Genomic DNA, 24,655 nt, shown 5'->3' on the forward strand with positions numbered 1-24,655 from the left:
TCTTCAAAAAGTTCTTCAGAATCTTCAAAATTCTACATAGACTGTCAGTCTTGTTTTTACCAACCAAATATTCAAACAACGATTTTATAATCAAACAGCACCCTCTTGTGTACATTTGAGAAACATGAGAGAACGATATTTGTACGTTAAAGCAATAAATAAATAAACAGAGACACAACGCAACAACCTGGTTTCATTTTTAACTTAAAAAATATTATTATTACATTTCTTTTTTATATAAACTGTTTTAGAACATTTGAATGTACCATGAAAGAATGTAATTATTTAAATTAAACATTTTCTACATATGACCTAAGGATATCAGTGCACTCAAAATTAGAAACAATCGCAGGTAATTTTTTTTAATATTTTGTCTATCGAAGACTCTTAGTTCATTAGTTGATTCGTTACTCTGTGTCACGTGGACCATTGAAGTTTCGTGTCTCCGCCTCCGCCTAGTTAAGTTTCGTTTTCATTGTAAAGGGCGCAGTTGAGAAGTGTGTTGACTCAGTGATCGCTGTTAACTTGGACGTGTCACAATGGCGGAAAACATGTCTCTGCTGGGTCTTGAAGACGAATTAACATGCAGTATCTGTTTATGTCTATTCGAGAACCCGGTGAGTTTAATCTGTGGACACAGTTTCTGCGCTAACTGTCTCGAAGCGACATGGAACGACAGGGTATCATCTCTGTCCTGTCCTCAGTGTCGAATGGTGTTCACCAGTAAACCTGAATTAAAGAAGAACACCGTCCTCAGCGCAGTGCTCGACGCCTATAGAATAAAAGCAGGCGTCTCTGAACCAGTCAAGGAACATTTTGAGGTGAAAATGAAAGATCCAGATGTAATCAAATGTGATAACTGCATGGAAGCTAAAGCCGTCAAAACTTGTCTGACATGTATGGCGTCTTATTGTGAGGAGCATGTAAGGCCCCACAGGGAGAATGCCATTTTCCGGGCGCATCAACTGTCTGATCCGTTGCCAGATCTGATGGAGCGTCTCTGTTCAGATCATGGCAAACTGATGGAGTTCTACTGCAATCAACACCAGAACTCTATGTGCAGTACCTGTCTGCAGGAAATGCATAAAGGCTGTGAGTTTATCACGGCAGATGAGCGACGCTTCAAACAAAAGGTAATTTAGGGCCTATTTGTAAACCTGAATGTAGAGACAGATGTGAACATATGACCCATCATGGATAATCTTGATAAGTTTTTTTTTTTTTTTACCTCAGCATAATCTACTCAAGTAATCTCACACGAGCAAGAGCGCAGCTCGATTTCTGACCCCTTGCCAAATTAATGTTATACGTCACTCAAATCGCTATTTTATTCCGTAATACTAATCCCTCCACCACACCTACTCCTAAACCTACCAAGTAGGAATCCGAACTGGGTACAACACCGGTGTACCCGGATATCAGCATTCTGTAAGGTCATGTCACATTTCAAGTCAAGTCACGGTTATTTATATAGCCCTTTTATAAAATACGGATCGTTTCAAATTAGCTTCACCAAAACCCTGAAATTCTAAAATGGCTGAAGAGCAGCTCAACAGAAGACAGTTGTCATTATTTGTCTTAATTTAGGTCAGTGCTGATTCAGTTTAGTTCCGTAACATTGTCAGTGTTGCAGTCCACCAAATTATAAATTCAATTGGATTCAGTTAGAAGATAGCATCATAAATAAAAAGTAAACCAGTTCAATGTTTGTTAAATTTAGTTCAATGACAGAGGATGTTGCAAATGTAATCAAAGATTAAATTAATTATTTAAAGCAGCTCTAGATTCGTCAGCTCAATTAAGTCCATTGTTGATTCAGTTCAGTTCAAGAGCTGTCAATGTTGCAAAGTTAATCGATTATGGAACAGGAAGAACAATAGATTTCAACTCTATTAGTCAGACTTGTAACTCAAAGGTTGTGGGTTCGAGTCTCGGGAAGCAGCGATGTAAACATCTAGCAGGATTGTGTGGTCTTAAACATACGGCAATGAAGGGATTCCCTAAAATTGTTGTTATTCTTAAAACTTTTTTAGACTGACCTGACTGACAAGCTCAACATCCTTGATGTCAAAATGGACAAGAATCAGCAGGTTATTACACAAATGAAGGAGCAACAAGTCAAATTAAAGGTTTGGAAATTTTTCTTTTTCTTTTGGAATCTTTAGCAGACTAAGATGAGTGGACTGTAAGAGATGACAAGATGTGCATATACAGTTTTAACTATCACATACTGTAGGTCAGCATGTGGAGCTTTAATTTCCTTTGGTTTTGCTTTTCCAGGACCTAGCTACAACCCGCAAACGTTTTCTTGAGACAGAATACAGGCAGATTAGAGAAATGATTGACCGAGATGAGAAAGAAGCCATGCTTACTATCGATAAGGAACAGGAAAAAGGTCAGAGCAAACTGGTCACCATGATAAAGAAATTTAATGAGAACATCGAGAAGATGAGTAGGACTAAATCTGAGATCAACATTCTGCTGGACCAGTCGCAGTCACTAGCATTCATAAAGGTGAAGTAGAGTGTGATTATGTGACCAAATATTGAAATATATTTTTATTACTGTTATTTGTGCCTTAGATATATGATTAAATATTGTGTGTGAAGCTCAGTGCTGGTCTAGATCTCTTACAAAGAGTCAATTCAAGACAGGCTACATAGACTTTGTTTGTATTCTTGACTTTACCAATCTCTGTCTCAGGCCTCTGTGGATTTGCCCTCTGTGGTAAATTTTGAGCCCCATAACCCTCGTGTGAATGTGGAAAGTAAAGAGGTGATAGCTTATCATTCCTCTGCAGTTGCACTGAAGGAGTGGATCACCAGATTAATGGAGCAGCCATTAGAAAACAGAATCTCTTTACTTAAACCAGGTAAGTGCAGAGCTTGTGTAAATTGTTCAGCATGTTTTGATGTTTGTGTACAGCAACACCATACAGAGTCATAGTGCATGCTAAGAGTTTTGATGTACATATGTTTTTACAGAGTTTGAGAAATCTGTTCTTGGCGCTGGTGAGACTGTGTTATTTATTTATTTATTTACATTTAAATCCTCTTGGCTCTTACAAATGTAACCACAATTAACTAACATTTAATCACCTTAAAAATGTAATATGATTCAAGTAACATTCTCTATATTAACATTCTCTATCTAGTTAAAGAAAGTCCCATTCCGAGTGTACCACACATTAAGGACCCGATCAGACAGAATGCTTTTTTTCCAGTGAGAGGTGCCTTTTTAAAATTGTTTTCTATTGTCAGTGAGCATTTGTGTGCTGTTTATGTGCCCCAGGTGTTTTGTGTTTTGGCCACCTGCTGTGCCTTGCATTTTGCAGGAGTGCTCTGAACGCTCCAGCGTCATTTGCATTTTTTTCCATTGTCCAGTTGAATAAATTTTACATGTAAGGAAGTTTACAGTAGCTTAGAATGTCTGGAGACTTCAATGATGGAGGAGACTGTCGCAGGTTACTCAGAACTGACCACAACTACCATGTTAAAAGTTTCTGCTAATATGGCAGTTTACTTAACAGCAAATCAAAGATTCTGGTTCGCTTGCACTATAATCCTGGTTTAGACTGACAGGACAGCTGATTCAGTGGTTGGCTAGCAACATAAAAAAAAAACAGCAGTGCACTGCACAGTCCATTTTCAAACCTAAAAAAACGTGTTTTCTCTGATCGTGGCCTAAGTTGTCAACATGATATAAATGTAAAACAAATCACTTGTTAGATATCATTTTTACAGTAAATATGCATGAAATATGAAGGAACTTCTTGTACAAGCTTGTCTTAAACCTGTATGTTACGGAATAATATAAGAAATGCAAAAAGAAAGGTCAAAATTCAGGGTAATTCAACATCACTAAAAGTGTAGGACCAGCAGACTATTGTCTCAGTAGACTATTTCATGCAAACATGAAAAATCTGATTTAGTTCTTTACATGTTTTTGCAATCCACTGCTCAGTTTTTTTCTCTATAAACATGCACTTGATGGATGCATTTGACCATAGCACTAATATGTGCATGAAATGTAATTCTAAAAATGCAGTGCTCAAGTTATAAGAAGTTCAGCTCCCATCTCCTTGCATTTTTTTCCTATCCCACTGCCCCTGTCGTATCTTTTTCAACAATCTGTGTGAATAGCACCTAGAAATATATTCTTCTTCCGGTCCCTCATGGAGTGCATCACACATGAGCAGTTAATCACGTGCACCTTCATGTGGTCAGATTATTGTTTTCTCTTACAGTTTTTTTACAGACGCTAGGACACATTTCTCAATACTTAGGTCACTTTTGCAAAACTCTTCACACAGTTCTCCTAACCAACTTTCAGCTTGGCAAAGCAGTTCATTTCACATTCAAAATGCACTACAACTACCAAAACACTTTATGCAGGTCTCAAATCAACTCATTCTTCCAGAACACTAGCAAAGGTTGACAGTCGACAAAGACACTTTGTCACCCACAAAACAATGACCTAAAAAACACTATCAACATGTAGCATTATAGAATGTTTTCTTGAGTAAAACAAGGAGATATCTATGTTTATAATTCACTGCAATATATGTTACTTGAATGAATCAGACATTATGCAGAATTCGTCAATATTTTGTTGTTTATTTATTTTTATTTTTTTGCACTAATTCCAAAATAGAGGAATTTGTATACACACCATCCACTGATATAGATATAATAGTAATGCTAATCTACTAAATGTCCAGTTGTTTTTATAGCATTTAATTTTAAGATTTAAAATATATTTCATTCAAATATTACTGTAGAAATGTAGCAAATTGCTGTCTTATTCAGTTCTGTACTGTTATCATTTTGAACATAAGTTTAACAGTTTTGAAAACAGTATGTAAGCATGTGCAAATTGGCCTGTGTGTACAAAGAGTTTTGGCAGTTGTTGTGTGTGAGTGAGAAAAGAATTCATGAAATTTGAGAGATGAAGTCATTGAATGCATTTTGTGCCAAAGCAATGATAATTGATCCTTGGTTTAGCCCACATAGACTTCTGTTGTGCTCACTGTGTGAAGAGTTTTGCAAACGTGACCTAGGTATTGAGAAATGTGTCCTAGCGTCTGTAAAAAAAACTATAACTGTTATCATTAGCATATTGTCAACGTGTCTAACTCTTAACATTTGGTAATATTACTATTTACAGTCGTGATTCCTGAAATAAAGTTGTGGCAAAACTATTTTATCAATTAAATTTAAATTAATTGATAAAATAAATAAAAAATCACCTAGCCATAGGGCCTTATTATTCTTAATAAAACTGCTGCCAGTAGATTTAGAACTGCTTTTCTAATCCTTTTGGTCTAGGAAACCAATTCCCTGGAATCCCAAGTGAGATTCCTCCCCTCTTGCCAAATCCAAGAGACATGTGTAAGTAGGAACTCGCATGCAATTGGAGGGGCCTTTGGTGCCTCTTGATTCAGTATAACCTAAACCCATCCATTTATCACTATCTTTTCTCATTCATTTTTAAATCATTTTTCTCCCAATGTTTAGGGGTATTTACATGAAATCGGTGCCTTTTCCAGTTGTAAAAATTCAAAAATAAAATATTTAATTCACTTTTTTTTAAATATCCATGAAATGAAGACACCTTAAAATGACAAAAAAAAAGTGTATTGTGCCATCTGAAGCTAACAATTTATTATTTTACCTCATGTTGGTATTTTGGTCAACCCTGTTACAGACACAAGTGTTACTATATACTATTGTTTAATAAGAACTATGTGATAGTTTTCACATATATGAGCAGCATTTTAGTCCCTTTTTTCAATGGGATTATAAAATTTTTTTAAGAACATCCTAATTTTGGAAGGGTACCACGTCAATAAAAAAATTATTTATTTTTTTTTTTTTTTTAAGAGATATTGTGATATTAAAAAAGTTTAAAAAGGTCCAAAATAAAATAGATGGTTGCATGAAAAAAAAAACTTGGAAGGGTGACACAAAATCCCTGTTACACACATCAAAACTTGTAGATATTGATTATATTATATGTGTAAAATAAGTGTTTGAATTTAGAAAAATACAACATTAAAGAGAAGAGCGAGAAACATGCTTTTTATGTTTTAAGTGTTGGAATCCTGAGAGATGTAACCTCCCAGAGGTGATGCCACTTGAATGTGCCATTATTTTACACTGTTTTTTTTTTGATGAGGCTGACACCAATAAAATTATTTTTAATTTATAGAAAAATGTACACCTATCCCAAAAACATTGCTTAACAATTAAATTTAAAACGATCTGCAAATGTGATTTTTATATAATTTTGGCTTTATTTTGCAAATTAAAAATCTTGCTGAAAAAGAAAAATCATAGTATGGGACAGGCCAAAAACCTTACCTTACCGCTACCAGCATAATGCTATTTAAGTTATTTAAAGTAATGTTTCATTGACTTTAATTTTTGTTGTAATATTAATAAAAGAATACATAATATTGCTGTTTTTAAATCACATATTTATTTGTTCTTTTATTAATTATATATTTGATTTTTTTTAAGGGATGCAAAAGGCACCAGTTGCGTGGTTTGACCCTTCAGCACTTTTGATATCTCCCAGTCCAACCTGTGGTCCCAAAGCCAAGGCTCCAGGAACTAAACAGAAAAATTTCAGCAAGTCATCTGCTTTTTTTATATATATATATATATATATATATATATATATATATATATATATATATATATATATATATATTATAATATATATATATAATATATATATATTATAATATTTTTAAATTATATTTTGGAGCCATAAAAAACACACATTAAAATGTACCCCTTCCTCTCATTGTTCTTCTATTTCTTGATAGGCAAGCCTGCTAAAGATCAGAAGGATCGCAAAGACCAGAAGCCAAACAGTAAGCTCTGACTATCCCCCATTATTTTACATCTGACTATTAATGTTTGCCTGATTACGGTTATGTGTGATGAACATATTCAAACATATTAAAAACTGAGGGGCCTGTGTTAGTTTATGTTTCACAGAGATTTTCTCAAATTGTTCTAAAAAGGAATGTGAATCAAATTAATGTTTCTTAGAAATGATTCTAACATTATATGTATATCCTCTTTGCCAGGATCTAGGAATCCTTCTAAAGGAGCAAATCCTGTTTTCTCCAAAAGCATGGAAAACTTGCTTGACATCACAGTTAAAACTGTAGACATACCTGACATAAGTATGTGGAAAAAGTTCTTCTTCAATCTTGCCCTCCAAAATTGAATCTTTACTGTATGGGGTCTGTGCTCCAAAACTACACCATTTACTGTATTTCCAGAATAGATTGCAGATGCTGCTCTAGAAGCAGAAAAGAAATATATCAGACCAGGCGTTTTTATATTATTGAATGTCAGGCAGGGGTGAAGTTCCCACACAAAGAAGTAGTATTAATAATGCACATGTGTATTCTTCAAAAAAGGCACTGATTGTTGACACACTAAAATATATAGATTTTTGTGTGTTTTATTTAGGGGTGCTCCGATCACGATCGGCCGATCGTTAATGCGCATCTCATCAGTAAAGCCGGTTTTCTAATCAGCGGTTAATTCCATTAGGTGTGTGATTTCACATTGAGCAGCTGTTACTACACAGAGCCGTTGTTAACTGAGAAGATGCGCCAAAAAACGCTGAAAATGAAGTGGATTTGCGCATTTTCTCTATTAACAACGGCTCTGTGTAGTAACAGCTGCTCTATGTGAAATCACGCACCTGATGGAATTAACTGCTGATTAGAGAACCGGCTTTACTGACGAGATGCGCATAACGATTGGCCGATCGTGATCGGAGCACCCCTAGTTTTATTTACTTATACAGTACAGACCAAAAGTTTGGACACACATTCTCATTCAAAGAGTTGTCTTTATTTTCATGACTATGAAAATTGTAGATTTCACATTCTTTGAATGAGAAGGTGTGTCCAAACTTCTGGTCTGTACTGTGTGTATGTGTGTGTGTGTGTGTGTGTGTGTGTGTATGTATATGTATATGTATATGTATATGTATATGTATATGTATATGTATATATATATATATATATATATATATATATATATATATATATATATATATATATATATATATATATATATATATATATATATATATATATATATATATATATATAATACATACACACGCACGCACAGTCAGGTCCATATATATGGACACTAACACAACAGACTTTATTGTAATTCAAGGGGTTCAACGAAAAAAAAAAAAACATAAAATGCTTAGGAATTACAGCTATTTTTATACACCGTACACAATTTTCAGGGCCTCAAATATAATTGGACAAATAAATATAATCATAAAATGTTCAATGTTTTTATATTTTGTTGAGAATCATCTGCATGCAATGACTGCCTTAAGTCTGGAACTCATGGACGAAGAAATATTTGAAAATGCATGCCTGATTGTTTGCATTTGTTATACTAATACAGTAATGAAATGAGTGACGTTTTATTCCTTTTGAAGGCAATATATTAGTGGCTTCTGAAATCTTTTTATTTCCTCTTTCTCTCATTACAGATCCACCTGCTGTTTCACCAGATGTGCTAAACTCTGTTAAACGAAGTGACCTTCTTAAATGTGAGTTTGAGATAGTTTAGATTTTATCCACTTGTTCATGTTTATCACCTTTTACATCTATATGCTTGTTCCTTCTGTCTAGATGGCACTATCCTCAATTTTGACGTCAGAACAGCTCACAAGCGAATCTTGCTGACTGAAAACAACACCAAAGCCACAGTCTCGGATGACCCAGCTCATTATCCAGATATTCCCCTTCGCTTTTCTGTCTGTTCCCAGGTGCTCTGCACAAAGGGTTTCTCTCAGGGCCGTCATTATTGGGAGATCAAAATGAGCAGTAACAACTTCTGCGGACTGGGACTTGCATATGGAAGAATTGACCGTAAGGGTCCGTCTAGCCGTCTGGGGCGTAATGCAGACTCCTGGTGTGTGGAGTGGTTTAACGTGAAGCTTTCTGCATGGCACAACAGCATCGAGACGGTGCTGCAGAATCCCAACCCGAGCCGCGTGGGCGTCTTGTTGGACTGTGATCAGGGAAGTGCAACATTCTATAATGTACAGGACAGGGCCTACCCTTTCCACACATTTGTCTTTCCTTTTATTGAGGCTGTATATCCTGCTTTCTGGATCTTCTCAAATACCTCTTCTGTCACTTTGTGCAAGCTCAACAATTGAAAGTATCTAAGTCAAACTGATATTTCTTTTGGAACACAAATTAAGATATTTTTAATATTCTGTCCACATTCAGTGAGTCCACACAACCAGAATAATTACGTTATATTATAAATATCTTCATTTTTGTTCCACAGATGATCAGAAGTCTTTTGAAATGACAGGAGCATGAGTAACATGACAGAATATAAATTTATCGGGTTTAATCAAGACAGGTTTGATTCTAATGTAGGTGTGTTGCGACTGTACAGAATGCATAAAGCAGTCTTAAAGCAGTTTATAAATCTATAAATGTTTGGTAATGTCTTTTAATGTTGACCAAAAAGAAAAAGATTGATGTATCTATGGATGATATCTAAAGGCACGCTAATGCAGTCCAGCTGTCACTACAAACCCAGACAGCATATGGCCCACATGGATCTCACACAGGCCAGATGTGGGTCAACACTACGGTGCTGTCTGAGAAATAAACCTCATAAAAGTGAATGGGTTTGTATTGCATTTGCTATAATGACTAGAGTTGTCCTATTTTATGGTTACTAACCAAATAAAAGTAAATTAAATATTGGTTTAGTCTGAAACTACTTAAGAAGGTGCAAGAGACACTAGCTCAGCTATGCTGAAGTTGAAAACAGTGCAAGACAACAGTCACTTGAATCGTTTATTATTCAAAAATATTTTACTTAATTGCTACGATTGACGTCAGTAATTCAGAAAAGGTAAATTTCTGTGTACATATGAGGTTTACAAATGTTGACGCAATTCAATCTTACTCCGTTCTGTGAATTTTGTATTTCTTGTGAGTTGTTAGAAGTGTTTAACTTCATCACATGATCGCACTTGACATTTGTTGGTTTTATCACATGGCCAAAGTCCACCGACAGTGAGAGTTTTATTGGTTCCTGATCAAAGTATCCTCACTATGTGCAATTCTGTCAACCCAAGTGTTTAATGTGTTAAAAAGGTTAATAGTGGAAAGAAAGCTTTAGTTAAAGTTTAGTAGTAATACATTTATTGTTTGCTTTATGCAATATTACAATTTTGGTTGATACATCATATAGAGTAACTGATTATTTAAAAAATTTAAATGGAAATCTTGTACATTGTTGGGGAGATGAATATATATAAAGTAAAATATAAGAATGATACCAATAAAGGCATTACATGACCAAGTCTCATATAAGAATAAATATAAAATAATCTAGATTAATTGTTCTCTCTCTCTCTTCCTCTGCTGTATTGATCACATTTGTGAAATTGTTATGGGGTGACTTAATCCTGCTTCTGTAATGGTGATTGTTCATTTGTGCGTCTCACATTGTTTTCAGTGCTGAATAATATATATATATATATATATATATTACAATAAAAAATAAAGCAAAATTTTTGATCAAGGAATTCTTTGTTCTAACTTAATTAAATGTTTTGGCTCGATCGTCTCCAACTTGTAATATATGGTGGTATGTGATCTGGGTATACAAACAAGCCTAGTTACACATTAAACACAATGCCAGGAGAAGCTACTGTCAAATAAAAACTAGGCTTCATTCAAGTTTTTTTTTTTTTAAAGCAAGACATATGCCATGGGTGTTAACCTTGTGTCATGTTTCTAGTGTAGAGAAGTCTGTCTACAGAAAATATTTTAAACTTCATTATTCAATACAGAGAATCCCATTTCATCTAACACTCACAAACGTTTCAAATGATAAACTATCAGTATTCCCAATGAGAATATTATTCATTTTAAACCCCTTTGACATTTAAGTCAAGTCAAGTCACCTTTATTTATAAAGCGCTTTAAACAAAATACATTGCGTCAAAGCAACTGAACAACATTAGGAAAATAGTGTGTCAATAATGCAAAATGACAGTTAAAGGCAGTTCATCATTGAATTCAGTGATGTCATTAAGAGTGTTCAAAATGTGAAAGATTGGATGACAAATAATTTTCTCCAATTAAACTCGGATAAGACAGAGATACTAATTATTGGACCAAAAAACACTACACAGAATCTTGTAAATTACAATCTGCAACTAAACGGATGTACTGTTACTTCCTCTACAGTCAGAAATCTGGGTGTTATATTAGACAGCAATTTGTCTTTTGAAAATCATATTTCCCATGTTACAAAAACTGCATTCTTCCATTTTAGAAACGTTGCCAAGCTACGAAACGTTATCTGTTTCTGATGCAGAAAAGCTAGTTCATGCATTCATGACCTCTAGACTGGACTATTGTAATGCACTTCTAGGTGGTTGTCCTGCTTCGTCAATAAACAAGCTACAGGTAGTCCAAAATGCAGCAGCTAGAGTCCTTACAAGGTCAGGAAAATATGATCATATTACCCCAATTTTACAGTCTCTGCACTGGCTACCTATTAAGTTCCGTATCAGTTACAAATTATCATTACTTACCTATAAGGCCCTAAATGGTTTAGCTCCTGCGTACCTAACTAGCCTTCTACCACGCTACAACCCATCACGCACCCTAAGGTCACAAAACGCTGGACTTTTGGTAGTTCCTAGGATAGCAAAGTCCACTAAAGGTGGTAGAGCTTTCTCACATTTGGCTCCCAAACTCTGGAATAGCCTTCCAGATAATGTTCGGGGTTCAGAAACACTCTCTCTGTTTAAATCTAATTAAAAATGCATCTCTTTTTCACCAAGCATTCGAATAATGTATCTTTTAAATTGTGAGTGTAGTTGCATCTGATCAAATGTGCATTCTTATTCATTAGCTTGGGTTAAACTAATTAATTTTACTTTGTTGGATCAGCAGCTATGCTAATGATGTCTCTATTTTGTTTCTATGTTTTGCCATGGGATTTACATCCCGTGGTACCTAGGATTTACTAGGTCTGGATCCAGAACACCTGAGAAGAGATGATGCTGACCCTCAGAGGACCCCAGATGATGCTAACCCTTAATCAACAAACAGAACTAACAAATATTGCTACAAGTGTGACTGCAACATATAATAATTAATAATTATTAATAATATTAGTAATGTTCATCGTCTGGCTGACTACGTCTTGTATTCATTTTTCTAAAAATCCTGTCATACGTGCACAAACTGACAGTCACCACTTATAAGCTACTACTAAATATTGTAGAAACAAATTCTGTGAAGTTGCTTTGTAACGATTTGTATTGTAAAAGGCACTATACAAATAAACTTGAATTGAATTGAATCATCTCTGTTCAGTTTAAATAGTGTCTGTGCAATCATTTGCAATCAAGTCAACAATATTGCTGTGAATGAAGTGACCCCAACTAAGCAAGCCAGAGGCGACAGCAGCAAGGAACCAAAACTCCATCGGTGACAGAATGGAGGAAAAAACAGCAGTTCAATTCCAGGCTGCAGCAAAGTCAGATTGTGCAGAAGAATCATCTGTTTCCTTTGGTCTTGTCCCGGTAGTCGTCTGAGACAAGGTTTTTACAGGGCATCTGTATATGGGGCTCTATTTGTCCTGGTCTCTGCTGTCTGTCAGGGCTGTAGAGGTCCTTTCTAGGTGCTGATCCACCATCTGGTCTGGATACGTACTGGATCTGGGTGACTGCAGTGACCCTCTGATCTGGATACAGACTGGATCTGGTGGCTACGGTGACCTTGTAATAATAGAGAAACAGACTAATATTAGCGTAGATGCCGTTCTTCTAATGATGTAGCAAGTACATTGGGTGTTTTTGGAAGTGTTCCCGGTTCCGGTTTACCTAATTAATGCAGCCTAAAAATCCTTTAACAGATTTGGATATTAGAAGCATATTAGTGTGTTATGTGTAAGCCAGGTTAAAGAGATGGGTCTTTAATCCTAATTTTAAACTGCAAGATTGTCTGCCTCCTGAACAATGTTAGGTAGGTTATTCCAGAGTTTAGGCACCAAATAGGAAAAGGATCTGCCACCTGCAGTTGATTTTGATATTCTAGGTATTATCAAATTGCCTGAGTTTTGAGAACACAGCAGATGTGGAGGATTAAAATGTAACAAGAGCTCATTCAAACAATTCTATTTCAAATCAATTATAATTCAGGCCTTTATAAGTAATAAGAAATATTTTAAAATCTATACGATGTTTGATAGGGAGCCAGTGCAGTGTTGACAGGACCGGGCTAATATGCTCATACTTCCTGGTTCTAGTAAGAACTATTGCTGCTGCATTTTAGACTAGCTGTAGTTTGTTTACTAAGCATGCAGAAAACCACCCAATAAAGCATTACAATAATCTAACATTGAGGTCATAAATGTATGGATTAACATTTCTGCACATTTAGACATTTAGAGCATGTGTAAAAACAAAAAGAATGCAATTACAGTTGTAAAGAAAATTTTTTCATTGCAACCACTGCTTCAGTATTTATACACAAACATATTCAAAAAAGTAATTTCTAATGACAACATGACAGTTTTGACATCCTTTCTCAAGGTATAGAAGCATTCTCAACTTTTTAAATTATTAAACTTTTTTTAATACGAATACAGCAGTCTACATTTTGATAGACATAATTTAACGGGAAAATATTTAGTCTTTGAAATATATATATATACACACACACACACACACATATATATATATATATATATATACTCTTGTTATATAACATATATAACACTCTTGTAAACCTTTTGGCTTCAAAAAAGGTATCAAAATTGCCTTAAAAATTATCTGTGAATAATGGCTGCCATCTACAGTTCTCTTTAACAATCTGTAAGATTGTTTCAGTAAAATCACTCTGAAGTTCAAATTAACTAAACAAAATTATAAATGCTCAAATACATTACAATAGCAAAACCTCATTATTAATAAAAAAAATATATATAATAATAATAATAATAATAATAATAAAAATGGATAATGTGTCTAACTCCTGCAGATAGGTGACATTAGTTCTGGGAGAGTTACCATTAGGAAAGCCTCAGATGTAGATATAATTATATGAAACTTGTGACATTACATACTACCACTCCAAAAGCTTTTTTCTTTTCTATCTCGTCTTAGTTTTTCAATAACTTTACTGTTCTTATGCCACAACTACACTGAAAGCAGAAAGACTTGGAAGAGTGGGACTAAAGAAAATACTTAGAAACGCCATAAGGATGGTTATATTCTAGGCAAAGTCTATTGTACTCAAGCAGGATGCATAAAAACTTAACAAATCTATGGAAATGTGGAGAAAATGAACATTGAATAAAACAACAAAAATGGCTGATAATCAGCATATGCAAACAACAAAATAAAGAACGGTATCTTAATCCAGTGCTCTGAAACATTTTACTGCCATTTCATAAACAAAACCAATAACACACAAGGAATAGTTGCAAAAGAATAAGATATCAATGGCACGCCCATTCACAATCCACTCTAGATTCAAGCAGTGCAAAGGTGTTTCACAAAAGAAATTTACAAAACATAACAGCCTAAACAAAATTATTGCACAGTTTCATTTATATATACAACTCAAATACAATTTTTCTGTAGTGAGTTGTATTTTCACAGACCTGTGGCACTCAAGATCAGTGCAAAACATTTGTGTCGAAGCAGCTTTGTTTTTTACATTCTCCACTGGACTGAATTTTATTTTTTATGATTGCTTACAGCTAAATATAACTTCCATTGTGAACAAAATATCTAAAACCTGAGCCACTTCTTTGAGCTTCTGGGTAACATCACTGGGAGAAAAAAAAATGATGCACACAAATCTACAAACCGGTTTCAACAGAGATAGACACCTTGTGGAAAGTTTGAGATCTGCAGGAGCTGTGCTTGAGAGAGAAAGGGGCTTTAAACTCCCAGAAATATCCACTGCAGATGTTATTACTAGAGCAGCACATGCACATTATGTACATTTACATTTATGAGATCAGGGTGACTTCCTTTCATGCTGTGCTACTTTCTGGGGTGTAAATGGCACAGACAGAATGATTACAGCCTTACTAAGACAATGTCACAGTTTCCTGTGTGTTGCTAGCTGTGTCAATGTGATCGGCTGAGGGCTCTTCAGCCTCCGAGGCGCTGGAGTCATCATCATCTGTATGTTCTGCACTATGGTACAGCATGAGGGCCTGGGTCTTATGGGTAATGGTGATGGTGCATGGACCTTGCGCCCACGGCTCACCATCCACCTGCATCGGCATCCGAGAACTCTTCAACACCAGCTACCACAAAAAAAACAAAGGATAAGAATCCCCTTTATTCATATAGTGCATTATGCAATGCATATCATTACAAAGCATCTTTACAGTATTAAATAGGAAAATAACAGTATATAATCAGTAAATAATCAGTGATGCAAATTTCTTAAACGTGAAAAAAGAAAAAAAATTCTAACTGCTTTAGCTATAAAACTAACTGCTTTAGCTCTTCAGTGTTTTTACATTTATGTGTATTTATGCGTCGATTTGAAAGAAAACAGCACATCCTTGTGTCGTGACTGACACAGAAGAGTTTAGGCAGTTTGAGTGATGTGCAGACACAGAGGAGACTATTGACAAAGGAATTGTTGCATAAAGTCATTATTTTTGTTTTCTTCGCTTACAAACTCTCGTATTCTCGTCACTTCATAATGTTACGGTTGAACCACTGATGGCAGATGGACTATTTCTGATGATGTCTTTCATACTTTTCTGGACTTTGACAGTGTAATTTACTTTGCAGTCTATGGGACAGTCACAAACCTCCTGGTGTTCATCCAAAATATCTTAAATTGTGTTCAGAAGACGGGTTTGGAACGACATGGGGGTAAGTGATCAATGACAACATTTTCATTTTGGGGTGGAGTATCTCTTTAACCAGTTTATTAAATTGACATATATATGATTATATTGACGGTGTACTTTAAAAAACTGATTAAACATAATTGCTATAGGCACTCTAAAGTGGAGATGTTGTAGTGTTTTGAGTGCCATGGGGATGAACCATGACTCGCACTTAAGCACCATTTAAACTGTAGGAATAAAGAACATTTGTCAGTCTCACCCGTACTGTATGTGCCTGTCCCAGCCTCACAGGATTGGCCAGTTTCACCTGGATCTGTGCACAGTGGAATGAGCCATAAACTCCCACCACCTCTAATAAACCATCATCAACACTAAAGAAAGAAAAATGACAAAGAAAATACTAAATTAAACAGGCAATATATGCAGAGGTCATTCTACTCTGATCCAGATCTATAGGTATAAAGTTTTATTTAATTTCAACCAAATCTTGACAAAGTCAAGTATATTATAGTATAGTACAGTATATAAAGCATAAAAAAAAGTGTAATTTGAATTCTCACCGTGTTGGAGGATAGGGTTCATCTCCCATTCCCTCCCACAGTCTACAGCCACCGCCCCAGTAGCCGATATTGCACACTATTATCCCCTCCAGACTGGGCAAAGTAACTTGTTCTCCATCCAACTCCAGCTAAAGAAGCACAATTAAGCATCATCGAGCATTAAAACTATAATAATATAGCATCTTCCCTATGTGTGGCGAAAAAAAGAAACCATAAACTCACAGTTACATCTATTAGAAACAGGATTTTTCTGTAGTTAATGCTTAAAAATACACTTTTGGTCAGGACTGTGGTACAGTGGTTACAGCACATCGATGCAGGTGACAATCTCAAAAACTGCATTTTGTGTTAGCTTTGAAATACTTTCTCCTATTATAGGTTTATGTGCAAAAAATGTAAAACATTGCTGGGTCTGCAGATGTCAGCTGCTGTCACATGCATTTGGATTGGGTGTAGCTGTTTGTATGAACAATGGTAAAGAAGGCAATATTTGGGAAACCCTTTTAGAAAAAGTAATCATGTTTGCAATGTTTTGCAATCCCAATTGGTGCTGCTAGCGGTTTAGAAATTACAACGCAGCTCTTAAGAAAGCATAACTTGTTCTCACAAAAGCACCAGGAATCAGTAAGCAAAAGTAACAATAAAGAGCTGTTGCTTGAAGCTGTTGTTAGAGATATGCAGTGTCCCTATTCTCCTCCTTATACTATGCCCTAAAAGTATGTACTCTTTTTGTGAAGAAAAAGTACATACTTTTGATTGTGTAGCAGAATAGTAAGCAAGCTTTGGGATATACTACTCTGTCATTTAACAGAGCACTCTGTTGCCATTCTATCACATTTAAACTGCCTGACCTGTCAATCATCTTCTCACAGGTAACATCACCGACATTTGGTTTAATTTATTTTCCTTTGGTATTGGAGAGAAATTATCTTTCAGTTCTCCTCGTGTTTGCATAATACTACATTTAAAAATGAATGAATAAATGTATCTTTATAAAAGATCTCAATGTTGTTGCAGACAGCATTAAATATTTTTTTTTCCAACAGATCACCTTACTCTACTTGTCCATCGGTCACACATATCCGCCATGTCAGTGGTTTTTTAAAACTGTTAATTCACGTTTGTAATTCTAGTCTAATCCTCATCCAAAACGCAATGGGTCGTGGCCAGTATTAATCGTTAAGAGTGTGCACAGATCTGGATTTTAAATTTCCACCAGAACAACAAGTTGAAGCAAGTGGTTGAAAGTCAGAGCCAGTCCGCAGATTTGAGTTCAAAGGTTTCATTGAAAATCACATGAGGTGTGACGATCACAGACTATGATTTTTCAGCTTCAGACTATGAGTCCATCCATTGATGCTTAGGCGTTTAGTGTACGATGGCCAGTTTTTCCTCTATGACTGTATTTGTTACGATTTTAAAAGTCATGTAGTGTATTCCAGGTTTTAGCATTTCATCATTATATCATGACTGAGACACTACAGTAATGAGGAAGGAAGTTCATATCAAAGCTAAGGTTTCCAGAGAACACGCTAATCATGTGATGCCAACAACAACAAAGGAAACAAGTAGCAAACACTTTGCCTTGAATCACTTGTCTCAGTAAGCAAATTAAAATGTTTACCTCAATCCTCTTATCCAGATCTTTGCATTCTTGCACTAAACAATCTTTGGTACCATAGAGGAAGTACACTGCCTGTAAGAAAAGACATTAAATTACAAACACAGTTCTGTTTTTAATAAAAGGGGCAAACCTACCAGTGTGTTGATACAGGAAAAATTGTGTAATAGTCCTATTAGTAGTAGATAGATACGATTCTATAGTGAACTTACTGCATTCATGTTTTATTGCAAAACACTTTAGCTGCTACTGAGGTGAGACATAGTTAACATTAGGGGCAGATTTAGTGTGGTATGGTAAGGTTTAAGAGTGGGTTAAAGGACAGGGTTAGGGGTCAACAGTGTATATATGTATCTAAATAAGTGAATTAAAAAATAAATAAAATATGTACATTTATGTACACAATAAGTGCATTGTATCAAAACATTTTTATTTAAAAGCTAATACACAGTAGTTAAAGACAATTCATATAAGAAGGGTCCTTTTTATAATTGTGGATGTAGAAATGAACTCCAGAGTCATGATATTTTCTCAGTTATATACAGTCTTTACACTGAAGAAATTTCGGAGGCTGCGTCCTCTGGAGGTCGCATGTTGAAGGCTGCATACATCATTAAGGATATCTTATTTAAGAAAAGTAACCATTATAAAATTGACTGTTATTCCTTGTGAGGTTTAAAATACTATAATTTATTTTTCACTTTGCAATTTAACGGTTACTTTTCTTAAATGAGACTTCCCTAATGATGTATTCAGCCTTAAAATGCAACATCTGGAGGATGCAGACTTCTAAATGAGACACAGATAATCTTGGATGCTTTTCCGGTTTAATCCCCTGAAATGAAAAATAAAAGATGGACAGGAAAAGCCTCAGACCTTATTGATGATTCGGCTGGAGAAAAAGGAGGGCGTTTTCTCTCTGTGTGCATGGAAGTTCAGTGCCATCAGAGCATCAGGACCCACTGAGAAATAATTATTCATGGACAACACCTAGCAAGAAAACAACTCCATGATTAAATTAACAAATACTGTGTTTCCATGTGGATTTTAGGATAATATATTGGTTGTGTTAAAATTTGCTTGGCATACAAATAATTTTTTTTTTGCATTCTGGGGTACATTCTCCTGCTGGTTGGTCATGCATTGTATGTACTGACCTTTGGCTTACGAAAATAGTTTCCTTTGGAGACAACTTGAACTTTCCACCTAACACATTAACAGCAGAAATATATAACAGCAGAATAACAAAATCCATTACTCCTAATTCAAGACTCTACAGCAAAGTCAGGGTCTTACCTGTCCATTTTGACTACCTCGGCCTCTAGAGCATTCCTGAGCACCTGTTCTACTGGAATCTCTCCAGCATATCCTGCTCCCAATCCTAAAGAGTTTGATAAATCATTGCCTGTGCCCAACGGCAGGATAGTCACAAGAGGGATAAACTGATCCTGACCCTTTACAGAAAGAGGAAGAGACAAACACAGACAATATTTGACCTTTTTGACAAATTAAATTTTATGAAATAACACAAAAAATGTAAATACAAGCATCAGATAATGACATTACAGATCCTACTAGCAAGGCCACATACAGTACATGTACAGTCATTATATGCTACAGCGCTAAAACACATGGGGGGAAAAAGCTTGGTTTACATCCACAACAACTGACTTTAATACAAAGTATTACATTTTTAAGTCCACTCAACTATTTGGTTACAGTTCTCACCTTCAGCTTCATGGTATCAATGGCATCCAGAACCCAGCCTACTGTGCCATCTCCCCCACACACTAGAACACGCACCCTGCCGGGGGGCAGAAGAGTACACAGCTGCAGGGCTTTAGATGGAGGCAGCTCAGAGAGATCAAACACCTGGAAGAAACAAAAAACAAAATAACTAAACTTGTGGTTTTAATCATTAGATATTAGGAATAATGTGATCTATCTTTCAAACAAAATAAAAAGAGCCAAGAGTGTATGGAAACAGAGAGAAATTGGCTGATTAAGTGACACCTGCACAGGGTTCAGGAGGGTACGAAATTCTCCCAGCAAAACTTCCCCCATGTTGTTGCCACTTCTTGTGTTTGCCAAGACCAGAACTGGAGTCCAGCCACTCCCACAGTCTGCAGCAAGCTAAAATAAATAAATAAAATATTAACTATTAAACAATTGGTCAGGTTATTTTCATTATTTTCATTTAGTTGACTGTGCAAGGATTGATCTATTTTGCACATGTTGCATAGTTTCAAAACTCTTTTGTTTGTAATTTATTCACAGCTGTTTTTTGTTTTTTATGCATCTTTTAATTTATAGATTTGTTTAATTTATAAATACTGTTCATTTCAAATAAAAGCATTTGTCACTTAAAAAAGTACAAATACTGCATTAAAGAATGGAAATAATGCAGTTACTTGAGATGCAAGTTGCATTTTTTTCATACAGAAGATGCTGAAAAAAAATCAAAGATATCAGTCTAAAACCCTTTTACACATCTGACCTGTCATGTATTTCACTGCTTTGTGATTAACGGTTAATCATTTTGTATACCTATAAATCTTCTAGTTTGATTATTACGTGTTTGTGTCAACAATATAAAATACATTTAGAAACGGAAAAATTACCATCGATAAAGGAAAACTACACACACTTAAAGGGTTAGTTTACCTAAAAAAAAAAATTCTTTAAAATTCTCTGTTTGTCTTCCACATCAAACAGACAGCAGATGTTAGAAAAAAAGTGTTTATTATGTTTGAAATCTGGATATTTATCTAAAAAAAAAAACGCCTTTATTCACCCCCCAGAGCAGTGTGAGGGAGGTTTTATTACAGATGCATGCAATTTATTTCACATCTTCTGAACTGTTGACAACAAACACCCACTCACCCCCTTTGAAACGCATGGAAGAGCAAGGACAATTTTTAATATAACTCCAATTTGATTATTCTGAAAGAAGAAAATCACATACATCTAGGATGTTTCAAGGGTGAGCAGAAGATGGATGAATTTTCATTCTCAGTTTAACTAACCCTTTAATTCTCCTTTAAAGTTCTCAACAACTACTGTATATCATATACGGAAAAAACAAGCACAATGAACATGCCAGGAACTTTCACTAAACAATGGTGAAGAATAGTGTAAAAGTATGTAAAATGGGACACACTTAACGTTTCATACTTAAGTGAAGTAAAGAACTGACATGACACACAGCCAAGTATGGTGACCCATACTTGGAATTTGTGCTCTGCATGTAACCCATCCAAAGTGAACACAGACAGCAGTGAACACCCGTAGCAGTGGGCAGCCATTTATGCTGCGGCACCCAGGGAGCAGTTGGGGGTTCAGTGCCTTGCTCAAGGGCACTTCAGTCATGGTATTGAGGGTGGAGAGAGCGCTGTTCATTCACTCCCCCACCTACAATTCCTGCCAGCCCGAGACTCGCAACCTTTGTATTACAAGTCTGAACCTTAACCATTAGAGATGGTTACAAGTCTGAATCTCTAACTATTAGAGATTATTATGTAAAATAAGTAATAGAAATGAATTAGTAGAAATAAATAGGCATTTTATTCCCTGTTTTTATACCTCTGGTTTAAAACAGGCATGACAAAACAAAAAGTAGAAAATTAGTCATTTTGGCAGTTTGGTTTCAACAAAAGCTGTTTCTGGACCAATAACTCTGTGCCTTGCTTAAAACAAGATACAGATATATGTCTCTGTTGTGCCATTTTATTTATTTATTTTTTTACAGGTGTTTGTGTTTGGATGGATCCTCACCTTGCTGTACTCATCGGGGTGTCTTCTGCGGAGTTTGTTGACTTGATAGAGGTAATACGGGGGTATGATAACAGAGCGGAACTCTCCAAGATCACACAAATCATCATTCAGACTAGAAATGCAGTCATCATGCACTGTGGTCTGACACCATACACACCTATATATATTTCAAAATAAGCACAAAAAATGTGAGTGAGGGCACTTAGAACTGATACCTTAATAGCTGTACTGATGGCAAACCATCTATAGTAAAACTCACAGTAAGATTTCTTATTTTGCACAGAATATACTCTTAATAAATCATAAAAATGGCACAAATCATTTAAAAAAATAAAATGCTGATTTAAAATTTTTAAATCAGCAAATGTTTTTGTTTGAGCCTCAGCAAAAGTGGATCTGGCACCAATTTAGCACTACCTTTGACACTAGGGCTGCATGATTATGACAAAAAAATCATAATTGTAGATTATTCCCTTGAAATTGTAAATGCGATAACAAATTACCATTATCACAATTTACATTTATACCATACCATTGTTTGATGCAACTGCATGCCGTATTTTTATATGAAAATAAACAAGCTGAAAACACTAACTGAAAAACCTGCTTTATAGTATTAAGCTTCAAATGTCTAATATACATTGGATTGGTTTCTTTTTTAAATTATTTTTTTTTTTTTTAAGTGAAAATATGAATGGTTTTATAGTTAAACTAAAACTAAAACAATGGAAAATCCCTTAAGATATAACATGTTGAAAGAAAAAAAGATGAATTGCCACTTTGAACAATTACATAATTTTGGCATCCTTAACTTTGATTAATTGTGCACCCTATTTGACACTGAGGAATGAGGTCATAATAGCTGGATTACAGGGATTACTGACTCTTTCATCAAACCATGCTTTAGAAAGATTAAACAAAAGACAAAAATGACAGGCTTCTGGTTTGCTCTGTTTGTTCAAATATCAGTGACATAGGCCTATTTTAAAATGCCACATCCTCAACAAAAATGGATTTCAAGACACTTTCAAGTTCTGTTCTAGGCTGTGTGCTCTCTGCTCCTACTTAACAGTGTCTCAAGTTGTTGCTATTCTGCCATGCTTTTTGCTTTAAGATGTAAAAACACTTGTCTGTTTTTAACAATTTCTTCCATATATTGACTTTGACTTCTGTAAATATTGTTAAAACTATGAAGGATCTAGGAAGTTGGGAACCAGTTCTTTTCAAAAATAATTTGTTGCTGTTTTTTATAGATCCTATTAGTACTTTCTCAATTTAAAAAGTTCAAACCCAAGCTATAAACTTGATTTACCTCCCTTGTTCTTTCCTCAACACATAAATTAATTCTTATTAATTTTCACAAACTGTTCATTAAATGTTGAAACCTTTAATGTTGATCGTGTGAATATGCAGTTCTTTTTTCCTACATTAATTAAAGAATGAAATATGAATATCATTTTTTTCTTTTATCCGTTTCCCTTTCATATTCTCCTTATACGGTTATTCAGTTTTGTCCAAAATTATGGTAAAAGTCTAATATAAAAGTTTAATATTTTTATTTATTTTTCTTATATATTAATTGAAAGAACGAAAGAACGAAAAAAAGAAAGTTCGTGGTCAGATTATAAATACCTATAGTCGCAGAGTTTAGGTTGATTCCCGCATTGCTGTTTGCACTCGGCACAGTAGCTAGCGAGGGGCACATTACCCCTGACCCACTGATGGTAAAACTTCCCATCTGTCTGACTCTGGGTCATGATCTCCTTACATGAGAGGGTGCGATCTGCCCTCTGTATGCACTCCTCATCCGCACATATGCCGCAGCAGTCACAGAACGCCCCCTGCAGGATGGGCTGAGAGCACACGCAGCAGTAGGTCGGCTTGTTGAACAGGTCCGTGTAGTGCCAGCCGTGTTTGCTCTTTCGGAACAGATCTTTCAGTGGAACTTTGCGTTTGGGACGCTGAAAGCTGCACCACAGTGTGATGAGCACTGGCACCAGAACAGCAACCGTGGTCCAGAGTAGTAAGGTCCACTCTTCCCTCAGCTCTTTAGTACTCTCCTCCATAGCCACAATTCTAATTTTACAGGAATTTCGTCATGCGTCAGAGCAGATGAAAATAATCAGTGATTGCCAGCGATCGTCATTAGTCACGGTGGAGAAGTTTTAACGTACCACAACGATATTTTATTTCTAAGCCCATCATCATCGCATCTCCAGACAATGCACCAAACCTGAGTCACCCTGGTGTTACAGCACAGCCATCGTTAACACCTCCTTGCTGTCAAACACTTGGTACACCAAGACAAATTGTAGGCTACTTACAGCAGATAAATGCATTTACGTAGAATAGCATATTTTCTAGCTACATTTTGTTTTCCAGGGAAAGATCCCGTCTTCATCTTTGTTATCCATGCATTTTAAAAGTGCCTCGAAACCACGTGAATAACACAAAAAGCGATTAAAAGCCTTACAAGATTCATCCAGTTCAATATACGGAAACGGAAATGATGACGTGGGTTTATGACGGAAAATGTTCAGTGACCAATAGGAAAACAATACGTGAGACAGAATGAGAACAGATGTCTATGAGAGCAGTAGCCTAACATTTGCACGATTTTTATGCTTCATATGATGACAGTTAAGCATCATGTAGCCTATCGTGAGAAAAAAAGATAAATGAGGCATAATAATGAAACAGAGGAAAGGCTTACAAAGAATAAATGTTACATTAAGAATGCAATGGTTAATAATACTGAAAACGAG

The 24,655-nt window shown here is 35.5% G+C and overlaps 2 protein-coding genes across 11 annotated transcripts; one reads left to right on the forward strand and one right to left on the reverse strand.

Moving 5' to 3' along the window:
- Positions 1-474: 474 nt before the first annotated feature.
- trim25 (tripartite motif containing 25) lies at positions 475-9,784 on the forward strand. Of its 7 annotated transcripts, none has more exons than XM_052558306.1 (12): positions 475-1,133; positions 2,034-2,129; positions 2,281-2,514; positions 2,704-2,872; positions 2,985-3,011; positions 3,155-3,229; positions 5,328-5,390; positions 6,522-6,632; positions 6,833-6,880; positions 7,100-7,198; positions 8,548-8,607; positions 8,690-9,784. In XM_052558306.1, the coding sequence occupies exons 1-12, from the start codon at positions 540-542 to the stop codon at positions 9,220-9,222; spliced, it is 2,109 nt and encodes a 702-aa protein (XP_052414266.1). In that variant the 5' UTR covers positions 475-539; the 3' UTR covers positions 9,223-9,784. The 7 variants fall into 7 exon arrangements, with proteins under 7 accessions (XP_052414266.1, XP_052414265.1, XP_052414267.1 ...); XM_052558305.1 differs by having other exon boundaries at positions 3,155-3,228; positions 5,321-5,390; XM_052558307.1 differs by lacking the exon at positions 5,328-5,390.
- A 4,683-nt stretch (positions 9,785-14,467) lies between these two features.
- Positions 14,468-24,400, reverse strand: dgke (diacylglycerol kinase, epsilon). Of its 4 annotated transcripts, XM_052558315.1 has the most exons (13): positions 24,215-24,400; positions 24,065-24,133; positions 23,523-23,966; positions 21,891-22,047; positions 20,130-20,249; positions 19,845-19,988; positions 19,413-19,570; positions 19,274-19,322; positions 18,993-19,106; positions 18,120-18,191; positions 16,496-16,623; positions 16,195-16,306; positions 14,468-15,374 (listed from the first exon to the last, which is right to left on the reverse strand). In XM_052558315.1, the coding sequence occupies exons 3-13, from the start codon at positions 23,954-23,956 to the stop codon at positions 15,153-15,155; spliced, it is 1,710 nt and encodes a 569-aa protein (XP_052414275.1). In that variant the 5' UTR covers positions 23,957-23,966; positions 24,065-24,133; positions 24,215-24,400; the 3' UTR covers positions 14,468-15,152. The 4 variants fall into 4 exon arrangements, with proteins under 4 accessions (XP_052414275.1, XP_052414274.1, XP_052414273.1 ...); XM_052558314.1 differs by having other exon boundaries at positions 23,523-24,133; XM_052558313.1 differs by having other exon boundaries at positions 24,065-24,400.
- Between the last annotated feature and the right edge of the window lie 255 nt (positions 24,401-24,655).

The sequence above is a fragment of the Carassius gibelio genome, chromosome B6 (genome assembly GCF_023724105.1).
Source record: "Carassius gibelio isolate Cgi1373 ecotype wild population from Czech Republic chromosome B6, carGib1.2-hapl.c, whole genome shotgun sequence".
NCBI lineage: Eukaryota > Metazoa > Chordata > Actinopteri > Cypriniformes > Cyprinidae > Carassius > Carassius gibelio.

Bases quoted from the DNA above. Each gene is read 5' to 3' on its own strand.
- trim25 (XM_052558305.1), top strand. From the start codon at position 540: ATGGCGGAAAACATGTCTCTGCTGGGTCTTGAAGACGAATTAACATGC. The intron at 1,134-2,033 runs GTAATTTAGGGC...AAACTTTTTTAG, and splicing joins AGCGACGCTTCAAACAAAAG to ACTGACCTGACTGACAAGCT. The intron at 2,873-2,984 runs GTAAGTGCAGAG...ATGTTTTTACAG, and splicing joins AATCTCTTTACTTAAACCAG to AGTTTGAGAAATCTGTTCTT.
- dgke (XM_052558315.1), bottom strand. From the start codon at position 23,956: ATGGAGGAGAGTACTAAAGAGCTGAGGGAAGAGTGGACCTTACTACTC. The intron at 19,323-19,412 runs GTAAGACCCTGA...TTAATGTGTTAG, and splicing joins GAGGTAGTCAAAATGGACAG to GTGGAAAGTTCAAGTTGTCT. The intron at 16,307-16,495 runs GTGAGAATTCAA...TTCTTTCTTTAG, and splicing joins GAACCCTATCCTCCAACACG to TGTTGATGATGGTTTATTAG.